The sequence below is a fragment of the Saimiri boliviensis genome, chromosome 1 (assembly GCF_048565385.1).
Source record: "Saimiri boliviensis isolate mSaiBol1 chromosome 1, mSaiBol1.pri, whole genome shotgun sequence".
Lineage (NCBI taxonomy): Eukaryota > Metazoa > Chordata > Mammalia > Primates > Cebidae > Saimiri > Saimiri boliviensis.
Genome location: NC_133449.1, coordinates 213,575,249 through 213,592,527, shown reverse-complemented (window position 1 = coordinate 213,592,527; position 17,279 = coordinate 213,575,249). Strand labels below are relative to the sequence as shown.

The 17,279-nt window shown below is 39.4% G+C and overlaps 2 protein-coding genes across 8 annotated transcripts in view; one reads left to right on the top strand and one right to left on the bottom strand.

The window, feature by feature from the left end:
- The window catches only part of RHOBTB3 (Rho related BTB domain containing 3), a 61,978-nt gene extending 50,781 nt beyond the window's left edge, over positions 1 to 11,197 (top strand). For 2 of the 3 annotated variants that reach the window (XM_003920740.4, XM_074383271.1), the window contains exons 10-12: positions 734 to 900; positions 3,587 to 3,683; positions 7,335 to 11,197. In XM_003920740.4, the coding sequence (XP_003920789.1) occupies positions 734 to 900; positions 3,587 to 3,683; positions 7,335 to 7,450 (380 nt within the window). In that variant the 3' untranslated portion in view covers positions 7,451 to 11,197. Of the gene's footprint in view, positions 1 to 733; positions 901 to 1,725; positions 2,016 to 3,586; positions 3,684 to 7,334 lie in introns of those variants that run through there. The other variant, XM_074383285.1, reaches the window with a different exon arrangement.
- The window catches only part of GLRX (glutaredoxin), a 29,731-nt gene continuing 19,504 nt past the window's right edge, over positions 7,053 to 17,279 (bottom strand). For 3 of the 5 annotated variants that reach the window (XR_012513076.1, XR_012513077.1, XR_012513079.1), the window contains one exon: positions 7,053 to 16,426. The gene's annotated coding sequence lies outside the window, so the exon portion shown is untranslated. The remainder of the gene's footprint in view (positions 16,427 to 17,279) is intronic. The other 2 variants (XR_012513078.1, XR_012513080.1) reach the window with 2 other exon arrangements.

Sequence of the window (17,279 nt, the reverse complement as noted above, 5' to 3'; positions counted from 1 at the left end):
GGGAAACTGGGAGTTAGTGTTTCACGGGTATAGAGTTTCAGTTTGGGAAGAAGAAATATGTTCTGCAAATGGTGGTGGTGATGATTGCACAGCAGTGTAATGTACTTCATGCCAATGAATCATATACTGAAAAATGGGTACAATGCTGAATTTCATGTTATGTTTATCACAATAAAAACAAAGCAACAAACCAACCTAAAGACTAAAGCCAAGAAAAAAAAAAAATGGCAGGGATCTAGTTTAGCTAACAGAAAGATTTACCAGATAATCCTGGAATTAATTTTTAAGGGCAATTATAGAATCACCTTTTCTGAAGAATAATTTGAAAAAGAATAGATTCACTTCTGAGTATGAAGGTTTAAATGTATTTTTTTTTTAATGGAATAACAGGCTGGGTACTGTGGCTCACATCTGTAATTCCAGCAGCTTGGGAGGCCAAGGTGGCAGGATCATTTGAGCTCAGGAGTTCAAGACCAGCCCAGGCAACGTAGTGAGACCTTGTCTCTACCAAAAAAAAAAAAAAAAAAGAAAGAAAGAACAAAAAGGATAGATAAAATGGAGTAATAATGCAGAATGCTGACTGAGCATTCTGTTCTGAGCATTCTGTTCTATGGTGGATGATATGGTCAGCATGCTTTTTTGATTGTTTTTTGTTGTGTGTGCACGTATGTGTTTAGGTAATTTAAAAAATGGTTTTATCATCTACTTTCTCTTATTTCCCTTTTCTCACCAGCTGGCATATTCCAGGCCATGTGTCTCCTGATCTGTGCCGAGATGTACCAAGTGTCCAGACTGCAGCACATCTGTGAGCTGTTCATCATTACCCAGCTGCAAAGCATGCCAAGCAGGGAACTGGCATCCATGAACCTTGATATAGTTGACCTGCTCAAAAAGGCCAAGGTAATTGACTCTGTGTACCTGATAACCTGATTTTTTATAAAAGACTTTTTAAATTACGCTATTTTAAAATTTCTCCTTTTTTAATATACGTTAATACTAGTCTTACTTTGCAAGTTTGCTTAATGAGGCTAAACTCCTCCACAACAGTTTATCTGTGTAGATAATTTTGAAGCATTAGGGTTTGTGTACAGTCCCTTTATAAGGAGGAAAAATGTCCTGATACTGAATTTTTCAGCAAAATAGTGGGCCTTAGCAGAGTCATTTGAATGTGGTGCTATACTGTGTCACACAGGCATCGTAGGAAATACAATTTACATTGAATTTCCCCAAACAGTCACATGTTCAGGTTCCTAAAAGGAAAATGACAGAACTGGGCCATATATACTGATAGTGATGGTTAAGCTAAACCCATTTACTTCTTCATGTTTTCATTCATATGATGAACATGTTTTGAAGTTTCAGTTGGATGTAGGAGATGTTGGTGTGCCTCATTTATTCTTGCAGAATGCCTTTTGTTTTCATGTCTCACCTTATTAGGAATCACTGCCATATATATATACATACTGCTTCTGGGCCTCTTTTAAGCTTAGTTTCTTTTATTTTCAATAATTATATTGCTACTGATTTTAGAGAGCAGAGGGGGTTACATCATTCAGTTAATTTTAAGTAACTGCAGTTACAGAGGCCCTAAATTATGAATTGGAGCCAGGTGTGTAAGTAAACTAGGCCTGCTTTGTTGAAATCAACTTCCGAAACCCCTAGATGCGCTCCCAGTCAAAAACCTGCCAAATCCTCATTCCCGCCTTCTTTCATTCCTGGAAACAGAAAGCTTACTCAGATGGCCTGTCCTGCTGTTGGCTATCCTGCCATTCCATCCACTGCCCAAGACAGTTTCAGGACTTGTGGTTGTGGCACACTGTTGTGTACACACCTTGTGGTAAGCTGAGCCCTCTGGATCTTTTTCATAGGAATATATTTGGTCAATCACTACAGAGTGTCAGTACTTCTTGAAATATTATCTGGCATCCAGCACGTCTATACCTATCAATGTCAACATCCAGGGTCACGAAAACAAGACAACTTTTATCTCCATCGACATTACTAAGATGGAGCCAAATGATGAAGCAGAGGCCAGATCTGTGACAGCTGAAAGCTTGCTTCCAAGCTGAGAAAAATTCATTAATCAACACCTCTGTTTGTAGAAGGAAATTTATTTAAAGCATCTAGGTCTTCTCCTACTGTCTCCTTAACTATTTTGGACTTCATTTCTCTCATAATCAAGTCTTACTATCACATGTATTTAATATTAGAGATAAAAACAAATTTAAAAATTGAGAAACCTTGATCTCTCCTTGTAATATATTTACATTCGGCTCATAAGAAATAGCTTACCTCCAAATTTAGTTTACAGTTTTAAAAATTTTTTTTAGTAATTTCACAATCTCAGTTCATTTTCATGTATCATTTTCATACTGTTCTAACAAGTTGTTCATACATTTTAAAAATTGAACACAAGTTTCTTTTTCCTTATCTTTTAGTATCCTCTTAAATCATTTGTGTATAAGAGAACTTCCCATGTGGTCCCATTGATTTCTTTAGGTGGTGCCTCATCAGAATCATTTTTGATTGCACTGTCAGAAATTCTTTACTTGTTTTCCCTTATTCTGTGGTTTCTGACTCTCTGATTATTCTCATCTTTTCCCCTTGAATTTAAAACAATCTAAGATACCAGTTCATTTTGAATTTTGTTTCTGAAGACTTTTTATTTTCTAAGATTAAGCCTAAATTTACCAGTTTTTCTTTATTCTTTTCCTGGTGGTTCCTAATTTGGCAATTATGAATTCCAGATAACAGACATTTTCTTCCCAAGTTTTCTTTGAAGTTCCTAGTTTGAGGTTTCACTTCACCAGTCAGTTCACCCTGTTGGTCAGAATTTGCCAACTTTTCCCTTGCCGTTTTTCCGACTTTTCCCTTGCCGTTTCTCTGACTTTTAGGAGTGAAATTGCCTTTTTGCAGTATTAGACTCCCAGTAGCTCTCCAGATAATCAGGATTTCTGATCACTCTGCCAATTTTGTACTGTGTGTCAGGAAACATCACTCATACTTTCGTAAATGAGCAGTGTGGGTATTCTCTCATTTCTCTGTTCATTTTCCCTTAACTTCTCTCAATTCCCTACCATGATTCACCTTCAGGTTTCCATCAAAGAGAATCTTAAAATACAAGAATTGAGGTGGAGATTACTTATCTCCACTCTTGTTTAAACCCTGTTTGTCCTGCTCCTCAGGTGAACTTGTTTGAACATTGCTCACCGTCAGCTGCTACACAGACACAGGTGCAGTTAGTGAAGTCCATAGCCTTAGATTAAAAGCTTAAATTAAATCTTCAAGAACCTCAAGTAGATGCAGCCATGCATTGCTTAAAGACGTTTGGCCACTCCAGCTGCCGTAGATTGTTATTCACTGTTGGTTTGGCTTCTTCCGAGAATGATGTACTTTTAATATTATCTGTTAATAGTGCTCCCTCATCCTGTCTGCTGTCACAGTAGACTGAAGGCTGCATCAGGTAAAGGCACATTAAACATGGGTATGGGCTTTCCATGATTGCTCCCAGGCCGTTATCTTGATCTAATCATCATAGTGGTGGCCATTATGTGCAATATTCTTTCACTTTTCATTTTTCTTGCAGTTTCACCACTCTGATTGCCTTTCAACCTGGCTACTTCATTTCATTGCTACTAACTACCTCATCTTCAGTCAAAAGCCTGAATTTCAGGATCTTTCAGGTAGAGTGTCAATTTCTGCTTTGAAAAGAAAACTTTGTTCTTTGTTCTTAGATTTGAGATTTAAGTTGTAGAAGTAATAGTTTTAGCAAAATAAGAATAGTCAATGTAATAAATTTCTTGTAAATTTTTCAGTGTGGTAATTGAGGACACAATTTATAGCCACCTTTGTTACACAAGCAGCTTAACCTGTGTTACCCAAGAAGTTTTCTAATGATCATTTTATAGTTCCCAACCTTTTTAAACACATTCTTTTCCCTGAAATAGGTAAGGTGACAAAATACATCCTCAGGTGGCATTTGGTTGTGATAAATGATATCTTAGTTTTAACTACCTAAGACAGTAGCAAAGTTTAAACAGTACAGATTTTAAAAAGTTTTTATAAAGGAATTTAACTGTTGTTAACTATAAGATATATAGTTTTATTGTACTGGATATCTGTATTTACTGAGTATATCTATATAGGAGTCCTTTATATTACTTTGGAATAACAGTTTTTTATATATAAAAGAATGTTGTGAAACTTACTACTAAGAGTATATGTAATATGCTTTCTAAGGTAAATTATAAAGATTAAAACCAAAGAGTGAACTACTGAGTACTACATAAGAAGAAAAAAATGAAAATATAATAGTTGTCAGAATAGACAGTTTAGATGCAGCGGTTTGCTCATGTTACTATCTAGCATAGACTCGAGCAAAATTTGAGCTAAAAAGAAAAGGAAGTAAAGGTTACCTAGTCAAGGAGTTGCACACTCTGGACAAATAAATCTCCATGGAGATAACTGAAATGTCTTCTAGGGTGGCGGAGCAGAAAGTAAGGAGTCTGAGTGAGAAGAGAGAAGGAATAAGGGAAAGGGAAAGACAAGGCTAAAATTCACAGCTCTTGGACTCTTCCCTCCCTCCTTCAGTCAGAGTAGTTCCCCCTGGTTTCTGTTTTATATCTTGAATGCTACCTAAATTTTACTTTGTAAAAAAGATTCTGCTGGTAAAAAAATACAAAAATCTATGGTTGAGATGGTGTACCCATCTTGGTGCAATCCCAGCTATTTGGGAGGCTGAGACTAAAGGACTGCTTGAACCCAGGAGTTTGAGTCCAGCCTGGGCAACATAACAAGACCCCTGTCTCTAAAAGAGAAAAAAGTAAAACTCTTTTTTTTTTTATTCAGCTACTTGTTGTACGGTTAAGGAAACCCAGGAACACACAATCAGTTTTTGAGAGATGTATTCAGCCAGTCAACAAACATTGTATGTCTGTTGGGAGCCTCCTTACATAAGTCAACTATTAGTACAGTAGAGAAGCATAATCACATCAAAACAAAACAACAGGTATTTATTAGCTATATACTTTGTGCAAGGAAAAAACAAAGTCAGTTCATAAAGATAAGTCATGTTCCTTGCTGTCAGTTGGATGGAACATTCTTCTATAACTGTTCTTTAAGTAGCTGCTTCTATAGTTATTCTTTAAGAAGCTAGCTAAAAGTTAAGTGAATCGCGCTTTGGTCCTGGAGTCAGTTTCATCATGCTACCTTAGATCACTCTTATTTGTAAAAGAAGAATAAGGTTATTTCCTACTTACTGTCTTGTATAGATATATGGTATACATGGAGTGCTATTGCAATCTTGGGAGCGAGATGCTCTATAAATCCTTTTTGTTAAAATTTTTATCATATGTTATTACTTACCCAATTGCCTATTAAGTATGTTATGACACGTGACAGGGTGCAAAGCAGGGCTCCCAGGGCAATGTGAGGTGGCAGGCTGAGGAGCTGAGGCTGTGTCAGTGTTATCTCCTGGTCCTTTGATGGGAATTTAAAAGGGAATCATGAGAGCTCTCATTCTGCAGTGCCTCTTCGGAGTCCAGGAGCCTGCTATGAGGTGTCGTCTTTTTGGTCAGAGGAAAAAAGCGCCTTTTGGATAAGGGAGAATTTAATTGTCTAAATCAATAGTTACTAACTGGCCATCTGTGATTTAGGTGTAGCCTGCCAAGGGCTTTTATTTGGACCCCATACTATGTTTTAAAACACATAGTACTGGTATTTAAAAATTACCATATTTCTGACTTCTTTTGAAAAACTGGAAGATCTGGCTGCCACAAGCCTGTCTTTCTACGTGGCAACATGTGGCTTGGCAGTGGCAGCCCACTAAAAGGAGTATGTCCTCTCCAGAGGGTCGCAGTCACTTCTCTCTGGTACCTTATATCTGGCCCACGTCACATGGTCACTTGAAGTTGGGAAAGGTTCTTGTCACAGTCACTCTACAGCTTCCTTGTAGAACTGCGCATCTTCAGTTTCAAAAGTTCTGAAGTTATTACTAGAATTCTACAACTTGTTTTCTGTTGACTGAGAATTTTTCGTTTTTAGTGGTGTTTAGAAATTTTTTTAAAAGTGAGACTGGAAAAGAGGTCATGTCAGTACAGCCACAGATACATCAGAACCCAGTTAAATAGGTCATTAACTATTAGGATTTTATATACTGGACTCATGAACACAAACAGCAGTGCACAGGAATATGTAACCCTTGGCAGTTACGTATTCATTCTCACAGTTTAATTTAGCTCAGTATTATGTGTTTTGTGTTATGGGGTTTTGTTTGTTCTGTTTTGCTTTGCTGGCTGCCAGAGCTCATCTGTAATAACTTTTCTCTAGTTTTTAATATTTATTGAAGGAGTAACTTCATGTCACCTTTGCTTCCTATTGAAACTTAGAACTTATTTCTGTGAGCAGTTAGTTTGTATGGTCCTGCAGCCTGGATCAAGACCTTAATAATCTGAATTATAATAGATGAGTTAAACAATAGATGGAGATTCTCCTGCCTCATCCTCCTCAGTAGTTGGGATTACAGGTGCATGCCACCACACCCAGCTAATTTTTTTTAATTTTTTGTTGGCTGGTCTCGAACTCCTGACCTCAAATGATCCACCTCTCTTGTTCTTCCAACGTGCTGGGATACAGACATGAGCCACTGTGCCTGGCCTCCAGCAAGGTCTTTATAATCTTATCTTGCACTGACCTCCAGTCTCATTCTGTAACCTAGAATGCCTAACCATCTGGGGATGCAGCCTAGCAGGTCTCAGCCTCATTGTGCCCAGCCCCTATTCAAGCAGTTGCTCTGGTTCAAATGCCTCTGACAGTTGTGCTTCACCAAAACAAGAGAAGAAACAAAGTGATGAAATGGGGGGGATCCAACCCCAAGGCAGGAAGCAGGTCCAGGAAGCAGGACGGGGCAGCGGCAACCACAAGAAGGAAGAGCTTATCTGATGACTGTAGCTGGGTGGGAAACACAGCTGAGAGGACTGTTAAGGACTTTGGAAGACTGAGTTAGCTACAAAGAAAACTCTTATAAATAGAAAAAAAAAAATGAGTCCATTACATCCAGGACGAACAAATGCTTTATTGAAAAAGAAAAGAAAAATAATTGAATACTACTCAAAGCACTGGACAAGATGTATATAATTGTAAGTCACATAATAACTTAAATACTGATTCTAATTTAACCAAAATGATAGGAAGTTGTTTTGGAAAGCTTTTGGGAAGGGTAGGAGATGTATCACAGAGCTTGGATCTCATCTATTAAAGACGAAATCAATAGCTGATATCTTCATTGATCCACAATAAAACATATTCAATTAACATTCTTTTTCTTAAAACTTCAGTGGAAGAACGCAGTTTTGTTGAAAAGCACAGATGGCCATCGAATATGTACTTGAAGCAGCTTGCGGAATACAGGAAGTATATTCACTCCCGGAAATGTCGTTGCTTAGTAATGTAACTTGGAGCTTTTATATACTACATTTCTTTTTTATTATTATGAAGAATCCAGGTTCCAGTAAAATTCTTTTGACCGAAACCAATGTGGGTGTTAGAAAAATTACCATGTAGCTTAATATATTTATTAGTTCTCTTTGGAAAAAACTACCATTGTGGTCTTAAAAGGGAACAAAATATACCATAGGCTAAAACTAAGGCTTTCACTCTAGACTATAAAGCTGTTTTACAATTGTATTTTCCCTTAAAGATGTCCTCTTGCTTTAGTGATATTTAGACCCCTGTCAGTTAAGAAATGCTTAAATTTTAAAAAAAATTATATAGGATTAATACAGAAATTTCATCATGTCTGATTAATTGCTCTATTAAAATAAGGGGCATTTAAAGACCCAGCCTAACTATTTGTATAATAAGAATTCTAGGGGAAAACCAATCAGTCCAACATGAGATTTTAGGAATAGAAATTATCCTGCCAAAAGTGAAATGCCACTTGGTTCCCAACTAGTAACAGTGTTTGAATCATCATAAAAAAATTTCTGCTTTTCACCTGGAAAACTCAGTTGAGATACTTTGTCTCCTTTTGGCAATCTGAGTAGGCAGGGAACCGAGGCAGGCTGGCTTTCTTAGTGTGTAGCTTGTGTAGCAGCACAGGGCTCCACATGTAGAAGGACCCCACACTTGGTTCAAGGCTCTGCTATAGCAGAAATTCTTTTTTTTATTATTATACTTTAAGTTCTGGGGTACACAAGCAGAACATGGAAGTCTGTTACATAGATATACACGTGCCATGATGGTTTGCTTCATCCATCACCCTAGTGGAAATTCTTAATAATGTTTGAAGAAGGGCCCCATGATTTCATTTTGTGCTGAGCCCCCCAAATTATGTCTATTTCCTGGCAGGAAATATCCTGTGTTTTCTTGCTCAAACAGCTTCTCTCTGAAAGCAGAAAAGAGAAGGAGGCTCACTGGAGGGAGGAGAACATAGTGAAGATTCCTGCCTTTGGGGAGGTCTGAACCACCCAGGGCCTCCACTGCCACCATGGATGGCAAGGGAGAAACGCATTGTGTCGTCTTAGCTTTAAAAGAGTCACAGTTCTGGCTTTGTTATAGATGAACAGGTACTTCCTTGATCATTCTGTAAGACCAGGAGGTTGGTAAGAGTGACTAACCAGCCTAACTTGAATACACATTTATAAAGATGCTCACAGGGAAAGATGCTCTGCAGAGAATTTGCTATTGAAGTTGGCTCAATAATTTTTTTGTGTGTTATTTACTAAGACTAGGATGGCAGTAGGTTAAATTATTTGACTTATTTTCAAGGACTGCAGATTATTTGAGAAAGAGTAGCATGAATCTTGTCCTCTAAGATTACACAGTAAGTTCAAAGAAAGGATATAAGTCAAAGACTGGCTTATATAGAATTGCCTGGGATAGAGGACAGAATGATAGTTTCTTTCTTTCATATCACATGTATAGAGAAATAATCATATCAGAAACTCACAAACCTAGAGATGGAAAAACAGATTACTGTCTATTGTCAGCATGATTTTCATCTATAAGTCAATACTGGCATATATTTTTCTTTAATTTCCAGTGACGTTAGTATACACACCATTTGTCCAACTTTTCAAAAATTTGATTACATGGTTTTATAGTATAGTGTTGGTACTCCATACTGTTAGCCCTTGTTTGTATACCAACACTGCCAAAGCAAAACATTAGGCTGGGCGTGGTGGCTCAGGCCTGTAATCCCAGCACTTTGGGAGGCTAAGGCAGGTGCATAACCTGAGGTCAAGAGTTACAGACCAGCCTGGCCAACGTGGTGAAACCCCATCTCTACTAAAAATACAAAATTAGCTGAGTGTGGTGGTGCACACCTGTAATCCCACTTGGGAATCTGAGGCCAGAAAATCACTTGAACCCGGGAGGCGGAGGTTGCAGTGAGCCAAGATCGCATCACTGCACCCCAGCCTGGTAACAAGAGTGAAACTCCCTCTCAAAAAAAAAAAAAAAAGGTGAAACAGTAAAACTTCCATGTAAATATATTCCAAGAAATATTTTAATTGGGCTGATTTGAATTGGGCTGTATCAATGAAAATTACTGGAATTGATTTTATGTCTTTTGTATTTTAATCACTTGAGTTAATCAACCATTAGCAAATTCCATTTGACAAGGATTAGCATTGTAAAAAACAGATACTGTGGTAGATTTCTAGAAATTTATTCACATCGCCGGGCGCGGTGGCTCAAGCCTGTAATCCCAGCACTTTGGGAGGCCGAGACGGGTGGATCACAAGGTCAAGAGATCGAGACCATCCTGGTCAACATGGTGAAACCCCGTCTCTACTAAAAATACAAAAAATTAGCTGAGCATGGTGGCGCGTGCCTGTAATCCCAGCTACTCAGGAGGCTGAGGCAGGAGAATTGCCTGAACCCAGGAGGCAGAGGTTGCGGTGAGCCGAGATCGCGCCATTGCACTCCAGCCTGGGTAACAAGAGCGAAACTCAGTCTCAAAAAAAAAAAAAAAGAAATTTATTCACATTTAAGACTTCTGAAATGCAGTAAGAGCCTTTTGTTTTTCATGAGCATATTCTTATCCCTATATGAATTACAGCATTTAAAGTTCAAAATCGGTAACTTTTCTTCTAGGAAATAGAAAAATATAAGCTGTAAAGCAAAAAGGATATTTTCTTGAAAATGCTATTTAACATTTAACTAGACTGTAGATCAGGCGTCCCCAAACTTTTTACACAGGGGGCCAGTTCACTGTCCCTCAGACCATTGGAGGGCTGCCACATACTGTGCTCCTCTCACTGACCACCAATGAAAGAGGTGCCCCTTCCTGAAGTGTGGCCGGGGGGGCGGGGGGGTGGATAAAGTGGCCCACAGGCCATAGTTTGGGGATGCCTGCTGTAGATAGTTCTTTAAGGTTGTTTGACCTGAAGTGGAATTGGGTTTCGAAGCCGGTGCCCAGTTGGTGTGAAGCATGTAGTTTTGTTATGAAAGTTCTTTACCACCTGTGTGAGTGACACCAACACCCAGATGTCACAGCTCTCCAGAGCTTAGTCAGAAGAGAAATCAAATTAGTGTTTAAACCCATTTGCATATAGACTCATCAGTACCTTTAACTCAATTTAATATAACAAGAAATTGTAAAATACTTATAACCTATCTTAGAGAAAGGAGTGCTGGTTTTGCAAGTTTTTTTTTTTAATTGAAAGATTATTTCTAGATGAGTATATGCTTTGTGCTGATTTCTGCTTCCATATATTTCCCAGTCATTTTAATTAGAGAAGATACTATATGGTAGAACTAAGGCCTTTCCTTTCTTGGCCAAAGTATCCTATTTAACCCTTTGTATACTTCTGACTACTCACTGTTCATATTATAGGAGACTAGATTTGTAATATAGAACTTTCCATAATGCAAATAAAATTTATTCTGCCCAAGCCAGCATGGTGGCTTTATACTGAGTAGTAACTGAAGTCTGAACAATTGGATGAATTTGACTTCCAAGACAGCTAAACTTTTCAACTGCAATTTTAAAAACTACACTACATTGTTATAGTTAATCTGACAAAAATGTCCTCAAAGAGTACTTTATTTTATTTAAAGCATCTCTTTAATTCAACCTTTAGTAATTTTGCAAAGAAGGGTATGTGTGTATTTTAATATAGCCTGACCTGAATTTATATGTTTTTAGCTTTAGTATTTAACTTTTTGTAATGAATAAACCTTTTTTTAAAACAAGTTTGATGAAGTGTCCTGTAGTTATTTTACCTTACATGTTGAAATGCTAAAATGATTTGGAGACTACTACCTTGTATTTCTCAAGCATAAGTATGCTTCACAGATAATTTTCACTATGTGCGAAATATCTAAGATGTTGTTGATACTATAGATGGCTCATGTGTGGTGAGATAAATTTATATTGTCTTTAATAGTCAAGATCAAAATTTATCTCAGTAAGGTAACTGCCTTTATTTAGAAAAACGCTTTGATAATTAAACATAGAAGTGAGCCCCTTATAGGCTTCAGTGTTCTCTGGGACTAAGGCTTGAGAAGTGGAGAAGCTCCTCTGCATAATAGATGGAAAAGAATTTGGAACTTCCCAGGGCTGAGGAGTCCAGATGGGGAGGGGAGAGAGATGAGGCAGCAGTACCATGAGGATGGATGGTGCACGGAATGATGCAGCCCCTCCCCAGAAACTTCCCACATTTTCAGTAAAGCCTACTAAACTCACACAGGGCTCCACAGTGCCTTTGGAATTATGTCCCTAACACAAATCTGATCTAGACACACATCTTCACAGAAGAGCCCTATTGCCTTTAGTTACCTCCAGAGTCCTCTTTGCCATGAGGCCTTTTATAACTTAACCCTACCTTTCCTGCCTGAGCACTCCTCCCCCAGGCAGGAAAATTGCTGCTATCTTAACACACTGGACTGTCCATTAAGATTGTCTGTGTACTGGCAGACTTTAAACTCTTCCAGTGGCTTGGGGTGGGTTGCCATACCCTGTCTACTTGGCAAACTCCTGTATACCCTGAGAAGCCCATCTTAAATATTATTTCTCTTTTGTTTTCTGTGACTTTCCCAGGAAGAATTCGGGGTTTCTTTTTGTAGCTCTTCATTCATACCTCTGTTTTGGTGCTTTTGGCATTTCTAGGTATTTGTGTGTTGGTGGTCTCTACTGGGCTATTACTTGAGGGACAGGGACTATGTCTTGATTTTTCTTTGTGACCTGCTTCCCAACCCTCCATCTAGCATACAGCCTGGCATAACCTGTGTAATACATGGGACTGAAAGGTCCAGACTGCCCCAGCTGGAACAATAATTGCAAACTTGCAAATGAAAATAAAAAGCATGCTAATACTTGAAACTGTTTGCCCCATGTCAGGAGTAGCCAGTATCAGCGTAGGACCAGGGTGATCAGGGAGGCCAAGTGTATGGGGAGTTGATGAACATATAGAATGGAAAAGTGATAAATGATGAACCACTGAGGAGATGCAGAACATGAACAAAATGGTCCTTGGAGATATCTTTGCCTGGGAGTCTTCACTGGAGTTTGGGCAGTAAGACGAAATGGGGAGACAGAAGAGTTCTTGTTGGGCATAACGGAGTTAAAGATGCTCTTGGTGGTATATGCAGTGTTTAACTGTATGCAGATGCTCCTTTAAGTACATGCACTTGATTTCCCTGTCATGAGGCAAGCTGTGTCTTAAAATCTCAGTTGTCCTGCTCTGCTGTATAGCATAATGTTCAACAGTAAACTAATGACCAGCATTAGCATAAAAGTGCCTGGCATTCTCTCAAATGTTCAGAGCAAAGAGCTCTCTCTTATTTATTATTATTTAAGAAAATAGGGCCGGGTGCGGTGGCTCACGCCTGTAATCCCAGCACTTTGGGAGGCCGAGGCGGGTGGATCATGAGGTCGAGAGATCGAGACCATCCTGGTCAACATGGTGAAACCCCGTCTCTACTAAAAATACAAAAAATTAGCTGAGCATGGTGGCGCGTGCCTGTAATCCCAGCTACTCAGGAGTCTGAGGCAGAATTGCCTGAACCCAGGAGGCAGAGGTTGCGGTGAGCCGAGATCGCGCCATTGCACTCCAGCCTGGGTAACAAGAGCGAAACTCCGTCTCAAAAAAAAAAAAAAAGAAAAAGAAAAGAAAATAGCATGCAATTTATGTCACAGCCTGACAGGTTCTTCCTGCCTGCTGCCTCCCCAAAAAACCAATGCATTGAGAGCAGCAAGTGTTGCAGCAAAGAAAGAGCTTAATTATCGCAGGGCCAGTCAAGTGAGGAGAATGGGAGATTTTTCTTAATCCACCTCCCTAACAATTCAGCTACTAGGGTTTTTAAGAGTATTTTAGTAGGTAGGGGGCTTGGGAACTGAAATAATTGATTGACTATGGATGAAATTGCAGGGGTGTCTAAACTGCCCTCATGCAGCTGAGTCAGTTTTGAGGAGGGGTCTCAGGACCAGGTGGCATCTCTTGGTCTGCCAGAATGCTAAATCTGAAAAATACTTCACATAACAGTTCTTTAGGTTTCAAAATAGTGATATTATCCATAGGAATAGTTGGAGAAATTACAAATCCTGCAACCTCCAGTTGTGTAGCTCTGGGGCAGTAAGCAACTTACAGAAAAGCAAGTTAAGCAAACAATGAATGGTTATTGTTCACTCATGCCTATTCTTTAGCAAAGTTCAGGCCCCTACCACAATTCTAACCTTGTGACCTTTTGTTGGTATTTGTAGATATGGTCTCAATTTTTGAACAAGGAGATCAGTTCAAGGAGGGAAGGGACTATTATGATTTCCACACAAGAATGAGCTAAAGTACATTAGCCTGGTAGAAGCAAGATTGAGTCAGTTATGTTAGATTTCCCTTACTACTATAATTTTTGCAAAGGCAGTTTAGTGGACATAATACTTTGTTTTTTTTTTTTTTTATTAAGGAGAAAGGAATGGACATCTCAACCCCTCTTTCTTTATTGGGCATTTGGAAGATCTGCAGAACTTTTAAACTCAAAAACATGAACAAAGTCCAAAACATTAACTTTCCTTGAAGGTCAAGCTTATTCCCTCATCTTTGACTTACTGCCTGTCTTGTTTTGTTCATGCCCAAGCAAGATTCTGTTTCTTTGCCTGCTACCTACATCACCACTAAAATGCTTTTGCTTTCAAAACTTGTAAACTCTAGGACTCCAAAGGTCCCAGTGGTTTGATCTCTGACATGTCATATTCAAACAGAATGGTTCAACAGCCAGAAATTACTAAAAGGGGTCTCATTCTCTTTATTTTTTGGTGGTTAACAGTGTGTAAAAGGTAATATATTTGCCTGGCTCAAAGCCCAAAATAACATAAAAAGTCAACTTTGAGAAGGAAGTCCTAGCTCCCATTCCTTCCCCTCATGCTCCCCGTCCTTCACAGATAATCAGATTTATTAGTGTCTTGTGCATGAAAACTGTTTATTTATGTGAGTACAAGTAAATGAAAGTGCATATTTCTCATCTTCCTCTCTGTAGGAAACAGGATAATGGCCTCCCCAAAAATGTCTAAATTGCTAATCCCCAGAACCTATGAATAGGTTGCCTTTCATGGCCAAAGGGATTTTGCTGATTTAATTAAGTTAAGGATCTTGAGATAGAGAGATTGTTCCGAGAGGGTTAATTTTAATCGCTGTAATCACGAGGGCATTTATAGAAGGCTGACAGTAGGATGAGCATTAGGGAAGAAGGAAATGTGATGGCAAGACATTTGAAGTGGCTGCCCTTTGAAGACAGAGAAAGGGGCCCAAGCCAAGGAATAAAGATGGGTTCTAGAAGCCAGAAATGGCAAAGGGATGGAGTCTCCCCTCACTGCCACCAGAAGGAACCAGCTTTGTTGAGACATGGACTTTCGCCCAGTCATTCTGATTTTGGACTTCTGACCTCCAAAGCTGTAAAGAGAATAGGTCTGCATTGTTTTAAGCCACCGTGTTTGTAATAATTTGTTAAAGCAGCTCAGTCAGGCCAGTAAACAGTTGGTTTCATGAATTGCTATATGGAGTCTCAGTACCTGAAACACAGCATTTTGTTAAATAAGTTGTTCTCAAACCGTAGCAGTCATCAGAATCCCCTGAGAGGTGAATTAAAACAGGGGCTGGGTGTGGTGTAATGTGCCTATAGGCCCAGTTACTTTGGAGGTTGAGGTGAAGGATTGTTTGAGCCTGGGAGTTTGAGTACAGCCTGAGCGACACAGCAATACCTTGTCTCTAAAAAATAAAACTGAAATTTAAAAAGCCAGAAACAGAATGCTGGGCCTCAGTTGCAGAGTTCTGATTTTGTCCATCTGGGGTGGGATCTGAGAATTGCATTTATAAGAAGTTCCTAGGCAATGCTTACGCTGCTGGTGTGCAGATCATGCTTTGAGAACCCATGAGACAATCCATTCCAGTTCTCAGGTCTGGAGTAGCACGCAGCTCCTCCAGGCCGTTCCTCCTCCTCCACTCCCTGCTCCAGCCCACGGGGGTTTCCCTTGCCCTTCCACCCACCAGCATGACCTTTGACCTCTAGACTGCAGGCTCTTCCTTCTCCCTGATGGTTTTTTTACAATTCCACCACTCTACCCCCATTTTTCCAAATCTGTTCCACAAACATTTGACCAAAAGACCAGACTTCCCTGAGGCCTAGGGCAGCCTAGCCTCCCAAAATGATCTGTCTTTGTGGGGAGGTGGGTGGGAGCTGGGGCTGACCTAGACCTTCTCAGGACCACACATTAGCCCTGTGCCCTCCCTTCACATTTTGTTGCCCTTATAATCTCCTCTCCTGCTTTGGACTAATCAATGACCTAGGACTATGAATTCTCATGGAGTTGATACAGGAGCTATTAAAAATAATTTTTAGGCAGCTAGTAAGGGTAAAGGTCCTCAGTGGAATTTTTCCAGTAATAAGAGCCTCTGAACCATCTCTTTATTAACAGAGAAGGTGGCTTGAAGGGCCAGCAAGCTTCGATATGCCAATGCAGACCCTCAAAAACTGGCGATCCCCGCCATCTTTTCCTGGTCACCAAGTGTACCAAACGCCGTGGCCACTTCCAGATAATACCATGGGCTCAGAACATCATGGCAACCTATATTTGCATACTAAAGGGCTAAGGTGGGAGGGCCAGGTTTTTTTCTGGCTAGGGAAGTGACACATCTGGTCAAACCAATCCCCAGGGCCCTATGCAAACCAGACACCACCTCCTCCCACATCCAAATAGAAGCAGCCGCTTTTCCGTGCACACAGGGTTTTCTCTTTGTTTGAATCCCCCCTCTCTGTCTCTGTACTGAGGAGCTATTTTCTTCTTCCTTCCTTCTTTCTTACCTATTAAACTTTTCACTCCTTAAAACCACTCCACGTGTGTCCATGTCATTAATCCTGTCAGCCTGAGACCAAGAACCCTGGTGTTCCTCCGGGCATCAGAGCCCTGTCAGAATTCATGTAAAATTAAATTCTGAAAAAAAAAAAAAAAAACAAAAAAAACCTCAGAAACAGTCTTACATGAATTTTTAAGGCACTTTATACAGGAAATTTGAATTTCTCAATATTTTTTGTTTACAATGATAGAATTTTCTACTGTCTCAGAATAAACTTTTTTACCTGAGTTGCCTACCTTTTTGTTACTTTCTGATTTTTAAAAAATATTCAGCTGCCTTGTAAGAATGAGAAGAAATATTGTAGCACAATTATAAATTAACAAAGGGCCTTGTAACACCAAATTTGGCTAAGCCAGTTCTAAAGAGAGTTACTGAGTAACCACTGTCCTAGGGCAGTCTGGCTTAGAACTTGAGAGTGCTTTTTCTTTCCTCCTCCCAAGTGAAAATATCTCACTTTCGCCTTTACTTTTTATAAATTTAAAGCTGAGGAAAAATGCAACATCCTCCATTTCAGTTTCCATAAAATTAAAATCTGTGTAGGCAATTTTCATTTTTCTTGAAATCTCTTGTCTAATTCTCTCCCCACTGCCAAGGCCAGGCCACTGAACACACCATTGTTCTTGGGGCTTCTGTCCCATTGGTTGGAAGAGGAGTAGGGTTGGTTTTCTAAATTTAGTGACTTCCTCTGAGGAATATTGCCTCAGAGGCAATAAAACCATTCTGGTTTAAAGTAACTACATACCAAAATCCCTGAGAGGCCACCTGCTAGAACCCCTCGTAATGGGTAGGAGGGCTCATTGCAATACTACAGTGCCCAGGCAAGGTTAAAATGCTTTGACTAGACAGAAAGCAAAAGTTAAAAAAAGTCCTTAGCAAGAACTCAGATATAGAGACTATCATGTACAAAAGCTAATAGGTGCTATCAGGTAT